Below are 23,334 nucleotides of genomic sequence, written 5' to 3' on the forward strand. Positions count from 1 at the left end.
AGATTTGAATTCCCTATCAGGTAGTTCTAGTGCCTTTTCTTCCACTAGAAAGTCATCTGGTGTTTTATTTTGGATGCCTACCGGAAACATCCTGTCCTGTTTTTGTTAATGTTTTGATATTGTCTGCTGTCTTCGGGGCATTCAGTAGTTACTTTTCTCATTTATTGATTGTAGATTTGTTTGTTTCGTCCCCTTTTTTGTTTAATTTGAGTATGTCTAAGCAGGCGGACTGTGTGTTCTTTGTTGTTTGCTCGTCTGTGGGCACAATACTTTTCACCTCCTTCTCCAGTTGGCAGGGTCAGTCACTCAGATATGGTACGGCAGGGCAGATCTAGCTGAAGAGGAGTTACTGGGACGGGTTGTTTGTGGCACTTACTACTGCCACCAGGGCGGGTCGTTAATCAGTGCAGGGCAGGGTCCGGTAGGACGTGCCCGTGCTGCTTGGTGGCGTGATGTTCAGTGCACGGTGCAGGTAGGCAGGATGTAGTGGGGAGATTGTTATTGTGTGGAGCTAAGATGGATGTGGGAGAGAGGAGAGAGGAAAAGGAGCCAAAAACATACAAACAAACAAAAAAGAATGCTAGGGGAGCTTGCTGTGGGAGTGGAAACATGAGAGACTATGAAAGGGAAAAAAACCAAGGGGAAGAGGAAGAAAAAAGAAAATAATGAATAAATAAAAATCAGAAAGGGAAAAGAACAGCAAAGTTCCCAGGCATCCCACCGGTGCAGCTATGAGGTCTGGGGAAGTTGTTCTCAGGTGTTGCAGTACAGCCTGGCTAGTAGTCGTAGAGGTATACAACGCCAGGTATTCAGGGAACAGAAAGAAAAGGAAGATATGGAGAGATGAGAAACTGAGTAATGAAGAAAGGGAAAAAGAGGGAAAAGAAAATAAAACAAATTAAAAAAAAAAGAAGAACAAGAAAAGTCCCCAAAAAACAGAAAAAAAGAAACACACAAAAAAAACTAACAAAAAAAGAAATGCCCTCAGGGATCTCTCTGCACATCTGTGCAAGCCGAGGGGGTACTTTCCAAGCCACGCAGCACCACCTGGCCAGAAAGGGCTCCCAACTCAAGAAAAGGAAAAGAAGAAAAACAAATAATTGAAAACAAACAAACGAACAAAAGCCCCGGGATCCCACCAGCACGGCAGCCCAGACCGGGAAGCAGCTCCACACTCGAACGTAGCTCTGCAGCCCCTCAGGAAGAAGCAAAGATGGCGCACGGAGCCAGGTATTTGAACGAAAGGAGGGGGAGTTGGTGAGAGGTAAGGAAGAAATCAAAAGAAGCGGAAAAAAGCAACACCAGCAACCAACAAATGGCACTCAGAGAGCCACCCATTCGGGTGTGTGGAATCCAAGCAGCCAGTGTTTCCCGGACAAGAGATTGTGCCCGCGGGAAGCAGAGGAGCCCGAGTGGAGGTGAAGAAGGGTGGGGGGTGGGAAAGCGTATATCGCAAATTACTGGTTGTTTTGTCTCCCGGTGGAAGCTCTGTGAAGCTGCTTTCTTGTACCCCGTTTGCTGGTCTCCGTAAGGAGTCCAAGATGGCGGATCCGCACTGCGTTAGCTGGTAGGGGACCTCTGTATGAATCTCTCCTCACTCTCCGTTCTCTGTCAGTTTCTCACTGCATTTGGTGCTTGGCTGAGTTCTTTATCTTTTCATTTGATGTTTTAGGGTTTCAGGATTGTTGTATTCTCTGTTTGGCTTAGTTTTTCGAATCTTTGCTGTGGAGGGACGGCGTGGTGCTTCTGCCTAGAGTGCCATTTTGCCAGAATTCCCTGGAGAATACTTTTGATGACTGTGTAGTGTCTTCTTAAATGGATGGCTTCAACTATTAGAGGATATTCTGCTAATAGATATTTAAGTCGTTTCCAGTTTAGACTGTTACAAGGCTAAGAACGACCCAATTTTTTTTGTGTGTTTTTTTCCACTTTTTTTTTTTTAATTGTACTTCAGGTGAAGGCTTACAGAACAAATACTTTCTAATGAAACAGTAGTACACATATTGTTTTATGACATTGGTTAACAACCCCACAACATGTCAACCCTCTAACTTCTCAACCTTTTTTTTTGGTGAAAATACACATAGCCAAAGATACACCATTTCAAAAATTTCTACATGCACAGTTCAGTGACATCGACTCTGCTCTTCCAGTTGTGCTGTTATTCTCACTTAAGATGAAGGCTTACACAACAAAATAGTTTCTCATTTAACAGTTACTACACATGTTGCCCTATGACAATGGTTAACAATCTCACAACACATCAACAATATCCTTACTCAACCTTGGGTTCCCTATCACCAGCTTCCTTGTCCCCTTCTGCCTTCTGGCCCTTGTCACTGGACTACTGTACCTCGTTAGTCCCATTTGGTTTTACAGGGCTGTCCACTCCCAGGCTGAACACTGAACCTCGGAGGTAACTTCACCACAGAGCTAAAAGGGTGTCTGGGGGCCATACCCTCAGGGTTTCTCCAGTCTCCTTTAGGCCAGTAAATCTGGTCTTTTTTTATGAGTTAGAATTATGTTCTACATCCTTCTCCAGCTCTGCCCAGAACCCTCTGTTGTGATCCTGGTCAAGAACGACCCAATTTTGGTTTAAATTTCTGACAGTCTCCTTGGCAAGGAATTTCCCTTGTAGGAAATTTGAAGAAGGCTGGTAACTGATGTCCATTTTCCCTCCCCAGCAGAGTCTAAACTGACAGAGAAACAGTGGTCAGGTAGATGGAAACCAAAATATCTCCATTTGAAGTATGGCCAGCATGTGTAATGAGGGGCTGCCTAACACTGAACCCCCAAACTCACCAGGTCTGCCCACCTTGTCAGGCAGCCCAGGACGCCTGTGGGCCTCCCACATGGGGACCTGTCCTGTGATACCCGATGTTGAGGAGTTGAGGAATGGACTGGCATGTGTGTGCTCTGTAGGCAGTCAGATGGCAGGGAATCCAAGAAGGTTTACCAGTCAGGTCCATTCTTCCTCCTGCGGCTGCAAGGAGCGAGTGAGGGGGAAGAGCAGTCAGGAGTGCTAACGCAAATCGTGGCTGTCCCTCTGCGTGGACACGTAAAGCAAAGGGAAGGAGGCCCCCACCCTGACATCTGTAAGTAAAATGCGTGGGTCAAAGGGTGTGAATGTAGGTTTATTTATTAACATTTTAAAAAATACTTTATCTGTCAGTAGAGGTAACCCATTCGCTTGGTTCAAAGATAAATATGTAGAGAGAAGCATGCATTTAAAACACAGACCTCCCACTCCCTGAGTCTTCCTCGTCCTCTTTAGATATTCTGTGTTATTAGTTTCTTAGACATCCTAATGGTATTTCTTTGTGCGGAAATAATCAAGTATAAATACATATTCCTCCTCCTTACACTGTGTGTACAGTGGTCCGATCTCCGTGGTTTAACATGACAGTATTATCTGGAGACACGCTAGATCTCTCATGGCGCTGTCTCTCCAGCAGCTGCTTCGTGTTTTGTTGTGTGAATATGGCATAGCTGGTTCACCCTGCCCCTACTGCGTCCGCCCCCAGTTTCCAGCCTTCCGCACTTGGCAAGCACGCTGTGATCGCACGTGTATCTGTATAGTTTCAGAAGTGGGATGGCTCGGTCCAAGGTTAAATGCACTGCAATTTTGCTAGCTATAAGAAATTGCTTTCCACGTGTGGTCATACACTTTGTGTCCTTACCTGTATTTCCGGAATCCGTGGGTGGCTTGACGACTAGCTGAAGGTTGGCAGTTCGAACCCACCCAGAGGCACGTCAGAAGACAGGCCCGGTGGTCTGCTTCTGAAATCTCACAGCCGTATAAACCCTGAGAAGCAGTCGTGCCTTGCGCGTGTTGGGCTGCCGTGGTAGGACAGCCGTCACCAAGCAGTACCAGCTGTATTGCCCTAGCGGTGAGTGGCCCGCTTTTGCACTTTTGCCTTCCTGATAGGTGTATGGTTTTCCCTTGCTTTTCTCTTGTTAAGAGTGAGGTTTAGCATCTTTTCATATGTTTAAGGACTATCTTAATGTATCCTTCGCTCACTTTTCCCTTCATTTGCAAGTCATTTTTCTTTATCAGTTTCTCCTGTGTATTAGGGAGATTAAATCTTTGTGATATGAGCTGCTATTTTGTGTGTGTGTGTGTGTGTGTGTGTGTGTGTGTGAACTTTTTAAAGAATTCCCCCTCACGTTTTTTTTTTTTTAATTTTTTAAATGTAGCAGATTTTTACACCTCGGAAGAAATGCACTGGGAGGTCCGGGAACATAGACGATGTTATCCTCTGTTATGTAAGGTGATAGGATAGTGGGATTGAAAGAACACAGAATTTGGAGGTTGTAACCTTGTTAAAAACAACTGTGGTGGTGCAGTGGTTAAGCACTTGAGCGATCGGCCGTTCAAACCCACCAGCTGCTCCACAGGAGAAGGATGTGGCAGTCTGCGTCTGTAAAACCCTACAGGGCAGTTCTACTTTGTCCTGTAGGGTTGCTGTGAGTTGGAATTGACTCGACGGAAAAGGGTTTAACCTTGTTCAGGTCTCCTAACTTCTGTGTAAAACAAATTCTATAATACAGACTCTCACAGGACATTTATAAAGGTCAGCTCAGGTGGATTCTGTAGAAGGGTTTGGCAAACTCTAAAATGTTAGGCAGTTATTTGTACGTGTGCTGTGCAGCTCTGATACCAGTCTTCCTCTGCCTGCATCCAAACACCAGATTTCCTGGAGGGGGTATCTCTAGGGCTCCGTGAGAATTATGCAGTAAAAAGAAGGCAAGTGCTTGGTATAATGAAAATCTATTTGATACAGTACTAGAATGACAGTAACAGCTGAAAACCATAAATGGGTGGAATACATGTGAAGAGAGAATGCCTTTTTAAAGAGAAGATTTCTCTTGTTCTTGGGGAAGGCGGAGGAGGGAGAAGGACAGGAAAATGTGGTATATGAATACCGAGAAGAAAGCTGCATAAATGTCATCGTCTAAGGTCAGACTTCATATATGAAAACTAAATCTGAATGCCTTGAATTCATTAAGGTGGTTTCCCTGTAGGAGTTCACCCACTGCCTCGTGCTTCAACTACTCAGGAGTCTCTTTAAGGAAACAGTAATTAAGGTTGTTTGTCTTAAGGCGGTAATAGATTCTTTGATGGGTTAAAAAAAAATAGGGCTCTTATATTCCCCATCTCTGTTATTTTAATTTTTCAAGAGCTAGTACAGTCCAGCGGTTTAGTATTTAAAAGGCTCAAAGTTACTGTGAATGCTGCTTATAGCACACTTGCTGTGTGCCTTGATGAGTTAAGCACTTTGCATTTATTCTTCCAAACAGCACTTAGGAGTTAGGTACTGTTATCCCCTCTTCGCAGACAAGGAAACTGAGGGGCAAAGAGGTTCGGCATCAGCCTGGAACCCAGGCTGTCTGGCTCCAGAGTCTACACTCTTCCTCACTGTGCTGTTTTCACTGCTGTGTGTTCAGCGGCCTCACGAAGGCCTTTCTAGAAAGTATGCAGCCTTGTGCTCACTCCTTTCCCTCACTCTCCCAGCTTCCTACCCCACAGACGGCTTACCAGTTCATTACTTACATGTCCAGAGATACGCTATACATACGTAAGAACATCTAGAGTGTTTTCCCCTCATTTGCCCCTTTTTCCTACATGCGATGGCATTCTATACGCAGTGTGTTGTACTTTTTTGCAGTTAGTGTGTTTTGGGGTTTATCATATGATCACATAAGGAGCTTCCTCATCCTTTGTCATATCTATACAGTCCTCCATTTGTGACTGTACCATGATTTATGTTGCCAGCCCACGCTGACAGATGTTTAGTTTGTTTTCCAGTCCTCTGCTATTCCAAATCACGCTGCAGTGGCTACCTCTCTGGACATAATTATTTTTCACGCTTGGGGCTGTATCTGTAGGATCAATTCCTAGAAGTGGCATTGCTGGGTTAAAGAGTATGTGTGTTTGTACCCATCTCTTTTAGATATAATATTTTAAAACCAAAGGTAGGTGATGGTTGTGTATTTATTTTGGCTCTCTCCTTTTGCAACCAAAAGCCCTTACAGAGAGAATCAAGCTTTTGACCTCTGGACGCTGCCGTGAAAGTAGGAGTATTGCCGTATCTGTGTATGATTTAAGCGAATATAAAATTAATATATAAAGCATGTCTTGAATACATACTTTGAAATTCACGTGTCTATCCGTGATTACTATACAACTGCCCTGCAGTGGGGGAGGAGATGGGGAAACCCTACCTTCAGGAAAAGCTCTGAAGTCATGTTGCTGCAGGTTACCTTTCAGCAGGGCCGTTCTGTGTGTCAGTAACCCTGGAGTGTAATCGTGCGTCTTGACTGCCGTGGTTGTGCTGACGAGGGTATAGAATTAGCCCAGTGAGTATCGGTTTAACGCGCGTGTGGAGATGAACAACCGAGCTCTTTGTGTCGGTGACTTTTGTTGTTTTGGTACAGGTGTATATGAGAAAAGAATGATCAGTGCTCATGTAAAATTAAAGGGACCATTCTGGAAAAAACAGACTGTATTTAAAGATTCTGTGGGTCTTTAAAGGGAAGAAAGGAAAGACGATTTGTAACAACAACAGCAGAATCAGGGAGTGCAGCCAGGGAGGCATCTTGGCTGGCTCGGTGACCTGCCCGCTCAGGGTGCCTTTCCCTCAGGAGAGCTCACACTTGTCCCCTTCCGATTGTATTAGCACGTTTTAAAAGCGATGTGTTTTAATTAGGAAGCATGTTTATCAAAGTAGAGGGTACATCTAGATGGGTTAAGGAATAAAAACAAACCAAACCCGTTGCCGTTGAGTCAATTCCAACTCATAGGGACCCTATAGGACAGAGTAGAACTGCCCCATAGGGTTTCCAAGGAGCAGCTGGTGGGTTCTGACTGCAGACCTTTTGGTTAGCAGCTGAGCTGTTAACCACTGCACCACCAGGGCTCCGGGTTAAGGAATACCATGTAGTAATTTAGATTATTTCATTAAGATTGCATTTCTCTTGGTGCCTGACAAAGGTAACCGATTATAAATTATCCTGTGCATACAAAATAGATAATTTAGGGTTACGGTGTGTTAGAGTTGGAAGGCTGAGACCTGTATGACTAATTGTAGCCCCAGTCCGTCATTTATAGAGGAGAGAACACCGGGCTAAGAGGCGAAGGAATGTGACTAGGATCAGTGTTGCTTACTTTGGACACATCATCAGGAGGGACCAGTCACTGGAGAGGGACATCATGCTTGGTAGAGAGTCGATGCAAGAGGGAGACCCTCCACCAGATGGGTTGACACAGTGGCTGCTGCAGTGATGGGCTCAAACATAGCAAGGATTGTGAGGATGGCACAGGATGGGGCCGCGTTTCATGCTGTCGTACGTAAGTTCCCTAGGAGTCAGGCCTACTTGACGGCGCCTAGCAACAACAGAACCCAGGTGCTGGGACGCCCAGTGCAGCGCTCTGGGTGCCCTGCTCATGCTGGGGTGGCCCCGGGGCACTGGGGTGTGACAAGTGTGCCTCTAGTGCCACATGCAAACTTCGTCTTACCTGATGTGAGCCCAGACTCAGGAAAGGAGGAGGAAATGCTTTTTTTTCCTCTTCTGTAATTCATAATTTCCTTTTCGCAGCACCCAAACCTCAAGCTTTTCTGTGACTCATGCTGTAATGTTTTGTCACTCCTGTGTGAGTATGTTATATAAAGCCTTCTGTGGTTTTTTGCTTGTGGTTCTCACAGCCATTAATAGCATTGTTTAGTGGGGCAGGCGGGCGGGCATGGAACAAGCTCAGAGTACAACCTCCTTACACATAAACTTCTGACTGTCACTTCTGTCAGGGGTTGGTTATATTCAGGAAAGTGGGGGGCGGGCCTGTCTGCTACTTATTTCAGTCTTTGACCTTCCCTCTGACATGGTATCGTTATATTGGTGAATAATACCGATCCCATAATACTAAAACCCTAAAATCTCTGAAAAAAATATTTGGAACTGACCTGAACTGATGATGTGAGACTACTTATACCCATTGCTGTCAGGTTGATCCTGACTCTTGGCAACCCTATAGGACAGAGTAGAACTGCCCCATAGGGTTTCCTAGGCTGAAATGTTTATAGAAGCAGACCGCCACGTCTTTCTCCCGTGGAGCGGCTGGTGGATTTGAACCACCAACCTTTCGGTTAGTAGCTGAGCAGTTAACCACTGCACCACCAGGGCTTGAGACTGTTTATAGTTTCTGTCTAATCCGCTTAGCATAAATATTCATAACTTTGTCTTGTGAAATCATTTGTTTGATTTAGGGGTTTGATTATGCCCCAGACCCTGGAGGAGATGTTACATGGTATAAACTTCTTTCTAAAATTAAAAAACAAAGAAATTGAAAACGTCTGGCCCTAGGGATCTCAGTTAAGGGATTGTGTATCTGGACTGATCTTTGGTCAGTGAATTAACAAGTACTTTCATGCTTACTACTGGTTTGTCCTGACAGCCGTGTGATGTAGCTAAGGCGTACAGTGGGGGCTTTCCTGAGGTCATCTGGATGGCAGGTGGCAGAGCTAGAATCAGGAGCTCCATTTACCCTGGCGGGTGCTAATCCATGTCCAGGCATCACTCCCTTTGTGACTTGTGCCTACCTTCCACCCCACCATGTGGACTTGACCTCTTGTCTTCTAGGTTCCCCGTAAGACACGACATTTATCTCAGTACCTGTAACAGTGTAGTTGACTCATTGTTTACATGTTGGTCTTCCCATATCTGACTGTAAGCCTTCTGAGGTAGGAACTAGATCCAGTTCGTTCCTGTTCCCGGTATCTTTCATGGTTCCTGGGTTATGCCAGGCCATCAGAAGTGTGTGGAAGGAATGGATGCAGGAGTGTGCCTTTGAACTCATGTTACGGTGCTCTTTCCATTGCGCCACACTGCTGATTTGGGGGTTTATCTTTTAATTCTACGTAGCCCATCCGGCACCCAATATAGTTCTCTTTTGATAAGAAAACAGTGACATCTAATTACAATTGTTTTAAAATTTTATCTTTAGTTTAGCATTATATATAAAGCTTCTGATGGGAATTGGAATTTTAAAACACTTTTTATTGTACTCTTGACCACAGAACACCAATTCAGTGGTGAATTTTTTTGCAGTTCCTCTGAAATTATACCAGGTGATTCGTCTAGCCTTATACATAACGGGCGAAGAAGGGAAAGTCAGCTAATCTGTAAGATACTTTGCCTGTTAGCCATCTTCCTGAAAGTACTAACCTAGCAAAAAAGAAATGAATTCCAAATCCATTTCTGCCATCTAGTTACATCAATTTTCTTCCTTGAAATAAATAGCATGTTACTGGGTGGGAAGTAACGTGCGTTATGTGCTGACAGAGTGAGAACTCTGATCGCTGTCTCCAGCAGAATTTCCGTTTCCTCCGCCCCCCAGCCTTCCCTTATTCTGAGGTAACAGTCACTCGGGCCTGCTTAAGCAGAGCTTCTGAGAGGTTTGGTTTGTATTTAGAAACTTTTTTTTTTTTTTTTTTTTTTAACTAAACGAGCAGGGGAGCCATGGGGTTGGCAGGAAAAAGAGAGCAGGGTGTAAGTGTGGTTGGGAAGGTCTCATGGTTAACACCCTTGAGTTTAATAGGGGCTTTATCCCACTGCCTGCAGGAAGGCTTGGCGCACAGTAAGCCTGCACTGGGTACTTGTTAAACGGATGGTGTTTGCCAGGTTTTGTTGGGATCATTATTGTTGCTTTTGTTTGTTTTTGTTTTGTCTACAGTTTACCTTTCTTGGACCATTTAAAATTCCCTGTCATACTTGACTTTTTAAACGTTCACATTCTTGGGTCACAAGACGACTCTTTATACTTTTCACATGAACTTTGACTATAGAGGACCACTTCCTTGTGTGAGAGCAAGAGGGAAAGACGTTTTCCAAACATTCTTCTTTCATAGATAGTTCTTTACCGGGGGCGCCGGCGGGCCCACTTCTAACCTGATTCCTATAAAAGCTCAAGGGAGGAGTCGAACGCCAACACTGAACTGGGCTTGGAGGACATAGCAGATCCTCCTGCATTAAACTTCACCTGCTGAGCTCTCCCTCATCAGCCACGACTCCTGGAAGCCTGGGCGGTGCAAGTCGGTTCCACCTCTGCGTGTGCCCTAAAAAGATCTAACCCACTGGAGTTCTTTTCCTAAAACACAGGCCAGATCATGTTGTTTTCTTCTCAGGAACTTGGAACAGCACACCACTGCATGTAGAACAAAATATACATGCCTTAGTGCAGCATTCAAGGCCCCCAAAGTGGTCCTAAACTATCTTTCCAGCCTCATTTCCTATGTAATTCTCCTCCAGTGGACATGCTCCAACCACTCAAGACTTTGACCTTCTGCCATTTACCTTTTTTGGGTTGTGCTGTGCCCTCAGCCTAGAATGACTATCTCCGTGTTCATCCTGTGTCTGATCATTGCCATCCTTCATGGCTTCATTAGTTCAGATGCTGCTCCTTCCAGGAATTTTTCCTGTTTCCTCTCTCTTGCTCTCTCAGTTTTTCCTTGTCCTCTTGTTTTCAAGACCTACACGATCGTCTCTTCCTCTAGATTTTAAGTTCCTTGAGAACAAGGACTATATGTTTCTCATCCATTTTATTGTACCCCACCCCCCAGTGTCTTATACACAGTAGATTTTCAATGAATATTAAATGAATAGATCAAATAGATCAATAGTTTTTTGGCTTGTTCATAAATTCTGAATTATATCAAACTTAAAATTGTGGGATGATAGGGTACAAGAAATATTGTATAAAAACTAAATTTGTCAAACTTAGATCTATTTATTTTATTTAGAAGAGATTTACATGCTCCTGGTAAGACATTCAAATAGTAGAAGGGTATGAAATAGGAAGCAGACTTCCCTGACCTGTTCCCGTTCTGCAGTCCTCTATTCCAGCTCTCTAGATGTGATTGTTGTTAATAGTCTCTGTGTCGTCTTCCAGAGTTTTTTTATACGCATATTATAAGCTAAAAATCGGGCATTTGGGAAACTTTTGATTTCAAGGTTGTGTCTCTTTCAAAGAGAATTCCATTTTCTACACTTAAAACCATTTGAACTACTGCTTGTTGCCTTTGAGGAAAATAATTCAGACTTTGGTCACTTGCTTTCCACTTTTTATTTATTTATTGTGCTTTAGGTGAAAGTTTACAGCTCAAGTTAACTTCTCATACAAAAATGTATACACATATTGTTATGTGACCCTAGTTGCAATCCCTACAATGTGACAGCACACTCCCCCTTTCCACCTCGAGTTTCCCTTGTTCATTCAATCAGCTCCTATCCCTTTCTGCCTTCTCATCCCACCTCCAGACAGGAGCTACCCGTTTAGTCTCATGTATCTACCTGAACTAAGAAGCACACTCTTCATGAATATCATTTTATGTTTTATAGTCCAGTCTAATCTTTGTTTGAGAGTTGGCTTTGGGAATGGTTTTAGTTCTGGGTTAACAGACAGTCCGAGGACCATGTCTTCAGGGGTTCCTCTAGTCTCAGTCAGACCATTAAGTCTGGTCTTTTTACGTGAATTTGAGTTCTGCTCCATACTTTTCTCCTGCTCCGTCAGGGACTCTCTGTGGTGTTCCCTGTCAGGGTGGTCATTGATGGTAGCCGGGCACCATCTAGTTCTTCTGGTCTCAGGCTGATGAAGTCTCTGGTTTATGTGGCCCTTTCTGTCTCTTGGGCTAATACTTTCCTTGTGTCTTTGGTCTTCATTCTCTTATACACCAGGTGTTTGGGACCAATTGATGCATCTTTGATGGCCGCTTGCAAGCTTTTAAGACCCCAGATACCACTCACCAAATGGGGATGCAGAACATTTTCTTTATAAACTTTTTTTTGCCAGTAGACCTCGATGTCCCCCAAAACCATGGTCCCCAGACCCCTGCCCCTGCTACTCTGTCCCTCAAAGTGTTTGGTTGTGTTCAGGAAACTTCTTAGCTTTTGGTTTAGTCCATTTGTGCTGACTTCCCCTGAATTGTGTGTTGTCTTCCTGTCACCTAAGATAATTCATGTCTACTATCTAGTTAGTGAATACCCTTCTCTCTCCCTCCCCACCCTCATAACCATCAAAGAACGTTTTCTTCTGTGTTTAAACCTTTTCTTGAGTTCTTATAATAGTGGTCTCATACAATATTCGTCCTTTTGCAATCAACTAATTATACTCAGTATAATGCTTTCCAAATTCATCCATGTCGTGAGATATTTCGTGGAATCATCATTGATCTTTATCGTCGTGTAGTATTCCATTGTGTGTATACACTGTAATTTGTTTATGCATTCGTCTGTTGATGGGCATCTAGCTTGTTTCCATCTTTTTGCTATTGTGAACAGTGCTGCAGTGAACACGGGTGTGCATATATCTATTCATGTGACAGCTCTTATTTCTCTAGGATATATTTCAAGAAGTGGGATTGCTGGATCGTATGGTACCTCTATTTCTAGCTTTTTAAGGAAGTGCCAAATCGATTTCCAAAGTGGCTGTACCATTTTACATTCCCACCAGCAGTGTATGAATGTTCCAGTCTCTCCACGGCCTCTCCAACATTTATTATTTGGTGTTTGTTGGATTAATGCTACCTTGTTGGGGTGAGATGGTATCTCATTGTAGTTTTGATTTGCATTACTCTAAGGGCTAATGATTGTGAGCGTTTCCTCATGTATCTGTTAGTCGCTTGAATGTCTTCTTTGGTGAAGTGCCTGTTCACATCCTTTGCCCATTTTTTCATTGGGTTATTTGTCTTTTTGTTACTGAGGTTTTGCAGTATCTTGTAGATTTTAGAGATTAGACCCTGATTGGATATGTCACAGTCAAAAATTTTTTCCCATTCTGTAGGTTGTCTTTTTACTCCTTTGGTAAAGTCATTTGATGGGCGTTAAGTGTTTGCTTTTTAGGAGCTCCCAGTTATCTAGTTTCTCTTCTGGTGTTTGTGCATTTAGTTATGTTTTATATTCTGTTTATGCCATGTATTAGGGCTCCTAGCCTTGTTCCTGTTTTTTCTTCCATGATCTTTATCGTTTTGGATTTTATATTTAGGTCTTTGATCCATTTTGAGTTAGTTTTTGCACATGCTGTGAGGTATGGGTCTTGTTTCATTTTTTTGCAGATGGATATCCAGTTATGCCAGCACCATTTGTTAAAGAGACTGTCTTTTCCCCAGTTAATGGGCTTTGTCAACTATCAGGTGCTCATAGGTGGGTGAATTTATGTCTGGATTCTCAATTCTGTTCCATTGGTCTATGTATCTGTTGTACCAGTACCAGGCTGTTTTGACTACTGTGGTGGTGTAATAGGTTCTAAAATCAGGTAGTGTGAGGCCTCCAACTTTGTTCTTCTTCTTCAGTAATGCTTTACTTATTCGGGGCCTCTTCCCTTTCCATATGAAGTTGGTGATTTGTTTCTCCATCTCCTTAAAAAATGCTGTTGGAATTTGGTTCTGATTGCAGTTGTATCTGTAGATCGCTTTGGGTAGAACTGACGTTTTCACAATGTTGAGTCTTCCTAATGTTGAGTCTTCCTGTCCGTGAGCAAGGTATGTTTTTCTGCTTCCCGTTCTCAAGGGGAATGCTTTCGGACTCTTCATTTAGGATGATGTTGGCTATTGGCTTTGTATAAATGCCCTTCGTTATCTTGAGGAGTTTCCCTTCTATTCCTGTTTTGCTGTGAGTTTTTACTGTGAATGGGTGTTGGACTTTGTCAAATGCCTTTTCTGCATCAATTGATAAGATCCTGTGGTTCTTATCTTTTGTTTTATTTATGCGATGGGTTACATTGATTGTTCTTCTAATGTTGAACCATCCCTACATACCTGGTATGAATCCCACTTGGTCATGGGCTTTCCACTTTTAATGAGTATTTCCAGCGATAAGGTCTGGTTTCAGTTCTAATCCAGGCAAATCTTAGCATCATGGGATTTTAAAACTGAAAAGCATCTATACAAGCATTTTGTTTAAATTTTACAGGAGAAAAAGATAGACAAAGCATCTTACTTTCTTGTCATATAGCTTTGACAATAAAATAAATGAATATGACCCTGTCCCCTGATGCCAAGAGTACTGTTCTTTCCTTGCTTTCAATAAAAGCAAAGAAATGAGGTAGTTTATTAAAATAAATTTCTCTGAAATAGTCTGATATGAATCATTCAGAGTTGCCCTCAGTAAAGCCCTGGGAACTGTGGTTGGTGTTCCTAGCAGCTCCGCAGTAACTGTTGGTTCCATGTGGAAGTGAGCGTAACTATGAGCAGATATGTGGTGTACCATTACTGCTAGGTCGAGCCTGTTGGCTCTGTGCTGGGGAACCTCCATGGATTGCCTCCTTCCGTCTTCACATAGGCCCGGCCGGTGCTGCTCAGGGAGACAGAGCTGAGATGGGATCCCGGGCCTGTCTCGTTCTGAAGTGCTCATTTAATCTCCTGTGTCCTGCCCTCTTTCCTTCACCAGATTCTGACCTGTGATTTCCTCTACTAATATTAGTGGCGTAAATGGCAAACTTGTGTTACACCAAAACCATATTCATATGGAAGAAGAATGGAATTTTCCTGATATTTTGTAAAATACTTTTAAGGCGTTTGGGTAAAATAACTGAACAATCTGGCAGACATACTTTTCCCTTTTCTTACTTTTTATTTCTATCTTTTTTTTAGTTGAAAAATAAAATGAGGTATTTAGAAAAGTGTTGTGATCATTACTAAATTTTAGGTCTCCTGGAGAGGCCGTCCTCAGTTTAATTGATACTTGAATCATTGTTGACCCCCCAAAACAAGGACTGAACAGCTTCCTTGTAAGTTACAGTGTTGTAAAGCTGGCCCTCTACTTCACCAAACATGATGTCATTTTCTAGTGATTGGTCTTTCCTGATGACATATCCGAAGTAAGCGAACTGAAGTCTCATTCTGGTTGTATTTCTTCTATAACTGATTTATTTGTTCTTTTGGCCGTCCATGGTATAGTTGATATTCTTTGCCAACACCACCGTTCAAATGCATCAGTTATGAGCCCAGTAATATCCACTAGACCATGAATTTCATGAGAGCCGGGAACAAGGCTGTTTGGTTAATTAACTGTTGAATGCCTCACGTCTGCCACAGTGCCGGCACATAGTAGGCACTAAACTATGCATTGAACGTATGAAGGGATCGATAAGTGAATATGCCCATGGCGGTACATTCTCAGTGATTACCCCCTTTCCTCCGCTCCCTCATTCCCGTGTCACTCATTACGCAGGAACAAATCCCTGTTTTCTTCTGAGGAACTTGATCCCGATAGCTTTCCGTGTGCTTAGGCGCAAATGTGCTTCCTATATTGCTGATGGTTGTCATTAGCAACTCAGACTCTGTACTATGAGGCAGGTGGATTTCAAAACCTCTGTGTCAGGGGGAAAGGAACAAGCTTCAGGACATGTATTTCCTCTCAGTTTGACCTGAGCATGGGTGGGTGGATGGGAGAGGGAGAGAGGAAAAGGCTGTACTGACTTCCTCCAGGTGGCCCCTGCCCAGTGACACAGTAGCTTGACCACTCCTGTAACTCAGGTGGGCCACCCCCAGAGCCCAGGCATCCAGGTTGTCCTCTCGGCAAGCCGCTGAGATTTCTGGCTGCCCCCTATGCCCAGGTTAGCTTCCAGTGGAAGCGCTTTCTCTCCAAAGCTTTATTATTTAAAGCGGCCTTCCCAGACCTTTGTCATGGACACCGACAATATTTTTATGGCCCTTGGGAGTCCATAGGCAAGCCCACTAAGTGCCCCAGGTCTGAGGAGATTGCCCTCTCTGCACACCCGTGGCCTTTCACCGTGCACACAGGTACCTCAGCTGGGAAGCTTATCCATTCGAGATCATGCCAAGCGTTGCAGGTAACGTAACCTTTTTCTCCCTTTTAAACCGTAGTTGGTCATGCTCAGAGTCTGACCTGAACGAGATTCGCCTGATTGTCTACCAGGACTGCGAGAGGAGGGGCCGACAAGTCTTGTTTGATTCTAAAGCTGTTCACAGGATTGAAGAGGCGGCTCAGGTATGAAATGCTGGTTCGCTTTCATCTTTTCCAGCTGTGCTTTTACCACGTCTCTGATCAATGAGTTATTAATTCACAGTCTTCTCTTTGGGCTGTCCCAGACAGCGTTATTAATGGTTTGGAAGAAACATAAGCAAAGGCTCCCGCCCCCACTACCCTCAGGCATTTTTGTGTTCTCGTTAGTAAATGTAGGTAAAACAGGTAGCATGTAGTCATGATGGAGCTGGGCAGTATACTATACATGTTACTAGAGGTGAATTTGCTGGTGAGTTGGGATCCAGTAGGATTTTGATGCCAAGTGTGTGACATGTAATGGGAAAACTAAGAACCCTAAAACTCATAAAATGTTAGCTTGAAGGGAAAGTAATATATTATTCTGTCCAGTGTTTTTCATAGATGTTAATAGGTATTATATAGCACTGGTTTAAACTAAATTAAATAGTTTTCTTTACTATAAAGTATAATATGGTAAGATACATTATCAGCTCCAAAAAGAAGTGTTTCTCAAACCTATCTGGCCAAGGAAGCTTTTCTTTCTTTCTTCTTCTTTGTGGAGGCTTGGGGGATGGGCCTGGGGTGGGGGGCTGGGGATGGGTAGAGTGAGGACAGACCAGCTCTTGGTCTTGTGGAGCCAAGGGGAGCAGCAGAGTCTGGACCACCCAAGTTGTCTGGGCACCAGTCCACCCAGTAAACCAGTAGCTGTTGAGTCAGTTCTGACTCATGGTGCCCCCATGTGTGTCAGAGTAGAATTGTGCTCCATGGGTTTTCAGTGGCTGATTTTTTGGAAGTAGATTGCCAGGCCTTTCTTCCTGGCATCTCTGGGTAGACTTGAACATCCAGCCTTTTGTTCAGCGGCTGAGTACATTAACTGTACTACCCAGGGCTTGAACACCAATCCACGGTAATTCTGAACTGCCACCAGGTTCACACTACTGTCAATATTTATCCCGATGTCTACAAATTAAATAAATAAATTCATCTGTACTGATTCTTTTCATGTTTAATAACTTGCCACCTATACTGACCACGGTCTGCCTGGGTGGCAAAAGTGGTTTGCAGTCAGCTGCTAACCTAAAAGTTGGTTGTTCTAACTCACTCAATGGCACCATGGAAGAAAAGCCTGGTGATCTGCTCCCATAAAGACTACACCCAAGAAAACCCTATGGAGCAGTTCCACTCTAACACAGGAGGTTGCCGTGAATTGAAATTGACTCAGTGGAAATGGGTTTGGTTTTTTTGGCTTTATACTGACCAAATTCTGGCATTTGTAGGACTGTGCAGCTGAGTTGATGAACAGTTTATATCATAGTCTTTGCCTCATCAGGACCGCAGGCCTCTTTTCCTGCCTTTGATGGGATCATTTCTGCAGGAAGGAAGTGTTTGGTTAAGGCAGTTTTGCTGGGTGGATTCCACAGTGCCTTAAGGTGGAATTCCGCTAGGTAGCTAATCATTACTGTAGTTGCCGGGCTTGTTCGGTAGGTGGGGCGGGGCACCATCTGTCAGGTGATTTACAGCACGCTTTAGTGGTAGGTCGTAGCGGCAGTTCCGGTAAGCCGGCCCCTGGCTCTTTGTTTGGCGGGTAGGAGATGGTTTCCCCTTGATGTCCCACACCGTTTCAGTTTCCCTGAAGGTCTGGTGCAGATGGCGGGTTGAACACCCACACCCTACCACTAGGGCTGCTCGTGCTGTGGTTCTCACGGGTCTTCATGAGAAGTGGGATCTTCAGTGGAGCACAGCTGTGTTGGCACGAGTCGGGGGTGTAGGTTGGTTTAGAAGTGCCTCATTTAATCAGAAAGGCGGCGCTCACTGAGTCGGGTGCTGCCCCCACTGACAGACTGTTTAGTAGGTTCTTCTCCAACCCAAAGGTCTAGCAGTCTGTAAGGCAGGGTGTACCTGGTGTCACTTTGGGCCTCTGAGGGGTTGTCCTTAATGGCGTAAGTGCTGTTAAACCAAACCAAACCAAACCCATTGCCGTCGAGTCAGCTCCGACTCATAGTGACCCTGTGGGACAAAGCAGAACTGCCTCATGGTATTGATGAAGAATATTGAACACACCATGGACCGCCAGAAGAACAAACCAGTCTGTCTGCGAGGAAGTACAGCCAGAGTGCTCCTTGGAAGTGAGGATGGTGAGACTTGGTCTCATGTACTTTGGACATGTTATCAGGAGGGACCAGTCCCTGGAGAAGGACATCCTGCTTGGTAAAATAGAAGGTCAGTGGGAAAGAGGAACACCCTCAACGAGATAGACGGACCAGTAGCTGCAACAATGGGCCCAATCACAGCATCGATTTTGAGGATGGCACAGAACTGGGTAGTGTTCCATTCCCTTGTACACAGGGTCGCCATGAGCCAGAACCGACTCGACGGCACCTAACAGCAACGATAGTCTTCGGGAGCAGACTGCCACATCTTTCTCCCGTGGGGTGGCTTTCACTTAGCAGCCGAGCACTTACTTACTGTGTCACCAGGGCTTCTTAAAGTGCTGTTAAGTAAGGCTGAATCTAAAGAGGGTATTGAGGGAGGGCTGGGTGCTCGGGACTAACCAAGCGTGACTTGGAATGCCGTCTTTGCTAGAGTGACTGCTGTGAACCAGCACATCTCTTCTGAGTTTTCCTTATATCCTCTTCCCGTTGTCACCCCCTCCCCTTGGCAAACACAGTATGTCAGGAGTTTGTGTCAAGCACATGACTGCAGGCATTTGCATTAGACCCCCAGTGTGACTGTCACACTGGAGATTAGATAAGCTCCAGTTGCATTCATGTTTCTCCCAGCAAAGGCTGCACAAAAGAAAAGCAAGTAAGACTCAGCATAAAAACAACGTGACGCAGAGGGCCCAGGGCGCTTCTGTAGGGGGTAGGGCACACCTTCTGAGGGAGCAGGTGGGACATCTCTGCACCTTCATGTCACCGTCACGACAGTTAATGCTGAGCTCTGTTGAGGGACCTAGCAGGCAGTCCTCTGTTACCTCTGGTCTCTAGAGGACCAGTTTCCATCACCTGCTGTGTGGTTCACAGTAGCTCCCACTGCAGGGCTTTGCCCACTTGCTCTTCACAAACTCGACCTCCTGACTTACTTTCCTGTCACCCCTGAATGGGGGTACTAGAGGAGTGTGTCGTTCAAAGCACAAGCCCAGTCTTTCCAAGTTATGTAACAGTTTTGCTTTCTGCTTGTTAAAAATTGAAATTTAAAATGTCTTTTTCATCCATTTCACAGATTTGACTGTAAAAGTCAAGTAATAACCAAGAGAGATTAGATCTTGTAGACACTCTTAAAATGTGAATTGAAATGTAAATAATAGTTGCATTATTTAGGAAGCGTAAAGTCTTGATAGGAAACCCTGGTGGCATAGTGGTTAAGAGCTACGGCTGCTAACCAAAAGGTCAGCAGTTCAAATCTACCACTTGCTCCTTGGAAACCCTATGGGGCAGTTCTGCTCTGTCCTGTAGGGTTGCTATGAGTCAGAATCGACCTGACGGCAACGGGTTTGGTTGTTTTTTCTTTTAATGTCTTAATACATAACCACCACTTTTGTCTAGTATCCTTCTTTAGCATTACTTTCTGCCCACTCGCCCACCCCCCTCGTACTCTCAATAACCTCATTTTTGCCATCATTAGAAGGGGAAGAAGCACTTCTGGTGTGTGAATGAACTTGGGTGCAATTCCTTTACAAAAGGAATTCCTAGTGAAGAAGGTGTTGAAGCTGGTATACTCCGCGTGCTTTAGCGTGCCTGTCTTTACCCAGAGCACGGAGGATGTCCCCATGAAAATGTCAGCCAAGTGCTGTCAGGGAAGCGGCATCGTGAACAGCAGCGTCAGCAGCAGCAGCAGCAGCCTCTCTTCCCAGAGTTCTTCTGGGGGATCTTTACAACACGCTAAGGAGCAGCTCCCAAAGTACCAGGTAAAACCATCCCTGCGGTGGGAAAGCCCCATGGGGTTGAAGTCATTTATTATTATTTCTTCACAGGAATAATGCCTTCTTGAGGGTTCCACTCCAGGAATATGAGAATAAGTTCAAAGAGTATACTCTTAAATGTTTCAGGACAGTGCTGTTTTTACACTTTGGCTTTTTTCCCCTCAATAAAAATGGTAATCGAGCAGAGGTGATCCAGGATAATACTTGCCGAATGAAGACAAATATTGCAGAGAAGTAAATTGTGCTGTTTTGTTTCCTTTGGTTTCGAAGCCAGAGAAATAAGTCTTTATTTTCCCATTTTCTTATAAGAATTTCTGAGGATTCTGGGACTGCATATAGGCATCCTAAGAAAATAGAACTTGGTACTAGAAGGAAGAACTCTTTGTAGGAGAAGAAAGAAATGGTGAGACCTGTCGTGGGTATGGAGGCTAGAGGGCTGGTGAGTTTTTATGCTCTCTGTGTGTGTGCCTGCACACGCAAGGCGATATCTCAGTTATTTAGTGCGGCTGTAACAAATACCACAAGTGGGTGGCTTTGTTGTTATTGTTAGGTGCCATCAAGTTGGTTCCTACTCATAGTGACCCTGTGTACAACAGAACGAAACACTGCCAGGTCCTGCACCATCCTCACAATCGTTGCTGTCTTTGAGCCCATTGTTGCAGCCACTGTGTCAGTCCATCTTGTCGAGGGTCTTCCTCTTTTTCTCTGACCCCTCTACCTTACCAAGCGTGGTGTCTTCTCCAGGGACTGGTCCCTATTGATAAATGTCCAGAGTACATGAGACAAAGTCTCTCAATTCTCGCTTCCAAGGAGCACTCTGGCTGTACTTCTTGTAAGACAGACTTGTTCGTTCTTCTGGCAGTCCATGGGATATTCAATATTCTTCGCCAACGCCATAATTCAAAGGCATCAGCTTTTCTTTGGTCTTCCTTATTCATCGTCCAGCCTTTGCATGAATACGAAGCGATTGAAAATACCATGGCGTGGGTCAGGTGCACCTTAGTCCTCCAAGTGACGTCTTTGTTTTTTACCACTTTAAAGAGGTCTTTTGCAGCAGATTTGCCCAGTGCAATGCGTTGTTTGATTTCTTGACTGCTGCTTCCTTGGACGTTGATTGTGGATCCAAGTAAAATGAAATCCTTGATAACTTCAATCTTGTCTCCATTTATCGTGATGTTGCTTATTGGTCCAGTTGTGAGGATTTTGGTTTTCTTTATGTTGAGGTGCAATTCATACTGAAGGCTGCGGTCTTTGATCTTCGTCAGTAAGCGCTTCAAGTCCTCTTCGCTTTCAGCAAGCAAGGTTGTGTCATCTGCATATTGCAGGTTGTTGTGTTTTTTTTTGCTTGTTGATTTTTAAAAATTTTTTTTATTGTACTTTAGATGAAGGTTTGCAGAACAAATAGTTTCTCATTAAAGAGTCAGTACACATATTGTTGTATGACATTGGTTAACAACCCCACGACATGTCAACACTCTCCCTTCTCGACCTTGAGGACCATATTGCAGGTTGTTAATGAGTCTTTCTTCAATCCTGATGCTCCATTCTTCTTCATAGAGTCCAGCTTCTCAGATTATTTGTTCTGTGTAAGATTGAATAAGTGTGGTGAAGGATACAATCCTGACACACACCTTTCCTGATTTTAAACCACGCAATATCACCTTATTCTGTTTGAACAACTGCCTCTTGGTCTATGTACACTTCTGCATGAAAACAATCAAATGCTCTAGAATTCCCATTCTTTGCAGTGTTATCCATAATTTGTTATGATCCACACAGTCGAATGCCTTTGCGTAGTCAATAAAACACAGGTAAACATCTTTCTGGTATTCTCTGCTTTCAGCCAAGATGCATCTGATATCAGCAATGATATCCCTCTTTCCATGTCCTCTTCTGAATCCAGCTTGAATTTCTGGCAGTTCCCTGTCAGTGTATTGCTACAACCATTTTTGAGTTATCTTCAGCAAAATTTTACTTGCGTGTGAATATTAATAATATTGTTCAATAATTTCCACATTCTGTTGGATCACCTTTCTTTGGAATGGGCACAAGTATGGATCTCTTCCAGTCAGTTGGCCAGGTAGCTGTCTTCCAGATTTCTTGGCATAGATGAGTGAGCACCTCCAGTGCTGCATCTGTTTGTTGAAACATCTCTGTTGGTATTCTGTCAATTCCTGAGCCTTGTTTTTTTCCAATGCCTTCAGTGCAGCTTGGACTTCTTCCTTCAGTACCATTTGGTTCCTGATCATGTGCTACCTCCTGAAATGGCTGAATGTCAACCACTTCTTTTTGGTACAGTGACTCTGTGTATTCCTTCCATTCTCTTTTTGATACTTCCTGCATTGTTCAATATTTTGCCCATAAAAGCCTTCAAAGTTGTAACTCGAAGCTTTAACAAAAGGAAGTTTATTTTCTCACAGTTTAGGAGGCTAGAAGTCCAAATTCAGGATGCTGGCTCTAGGGGAAGGCTTTCTCTCTTTGTTGGCTCTGGAGGAAGGGCCTTGACTCTTTAGCTTCTGCTTCCTCGTTCCTTGGAGATCTCTGTGTGTCTTGGCATCTATCTTAACCCCATCTCTGTTCACTTGCTTGCTTGTTTAATCTCTTTCATATCTCAAAAGAGCTTGACTCAAGGCACATCCTACAGTAATCCTGTCTCATTAACATAAAAAAGACAGCCTATTCCCAGAAGAGATTATAATCACAGGCATAGAGGTTAGAATTTATAACACATATTATTTTGGGGACACAATTCAATCCACAACATTCCATCATTGGAGCCCCCAAAATTCACATCCTTGCCACGTGCAAAACACTTTCACCCCCTCACATCACCCTAAAAATCTTCAATCCACTCCAAGTCCAGAATCTTACCTTCTGAGCCATCTAAATCAAACATAAGTAAGTGGATCATTAGAGGCGAAGTAGGATTGCAGTTGGTAATCCCGAAAATGGGAGGGGAGAAAGTGGAGGCAGCACAGCCCACCTGTGTGGATGACACAGGGGATGAGACGGACTGTCAGAAGCTGCCTGTTTACCTGTTGCCGTCGAGTCGATTCCAACACACAGCGACCCTATAGGACAAGGTAGAATTGCCCCATAGGGTTTCAAGGCTGTAATCTTTACGGAAGCAGACCGCCATGTTTCTCCTGTGGAGCGGCTGGTGGGTTCAAACTGCTGACCTTTTGGTTAACAGCTGAGAGCTTGACCACTGTGCTACGAGGGTTCCTCCCGTCAGAAGCTAAAGGGGTCACATATTTTTAAAATATTTTTGTAAAACTTTGGAGGTATCAGGCCACCTGTTACCCTTTGGACCCTCACAAAACGGTGCCTGCACCAATTGGCATTTTTGATTATCACTGTTAATTATAAAGTTGAATAATACTGAATGGCTGCTAACCAAAAGGTTGGCAGTTTGA

The 23,334-nt window shown here is 44.0% G+C and overlaps 1 protein-coding gene across 7 annotated transcripts in view; it reads left to right on the forward strand.

Annotated features, from left to right (window-relative positions):
• The window catches only part of FNIP2 (folliculin interacting protein 2), a 177,244-nt gene that overhangs the window by 60,221 nt on the left and 93,689 nt on the right, over positions 1-23,334 (forward strand). For 6 of the 7 annotated variants that reach the window (XR_002824936.1, XM_004382050.2, XM_023736611.1 and 3 more), the window contains exons 2-3: positions 15,879-16,002; positions 19,748-19,903. Coding sequence is in view for 6 of the 7 variants with exons in the window: in XM_004382050.2 (XP_004382107.1) it covers positions 15,879-16,002; positions 19,748-19,903 (280 nt within the window). In the remaining variant the exon portion in view is untranslated. Of the gene's footprint in view, positions 1-15,878; positions 16,003-19,747; positions 19,904-20,227; positions 20,358-23,334 lie in introns of those variants that run through there. The other variant, XM_023736616.1, reaches the window with a different exon arrangement.

The sequence above is a fragment of the Trichechus manatus genome, unplaced genomic scaffold (assembly GCF_000243295.1).
Source record: "Trichechus manatus latirostris isolate Lorelei unplaced genomic scaffold, TriManLat1.0 scaffold00089, whole genome shotgun sequence".
Taxonomy (NCBI): Eukaryota; Metazoa; Chordata; class Mammalia; order Sirenia; family Trichechidae; genus Trichechus; species Trichechus manatus.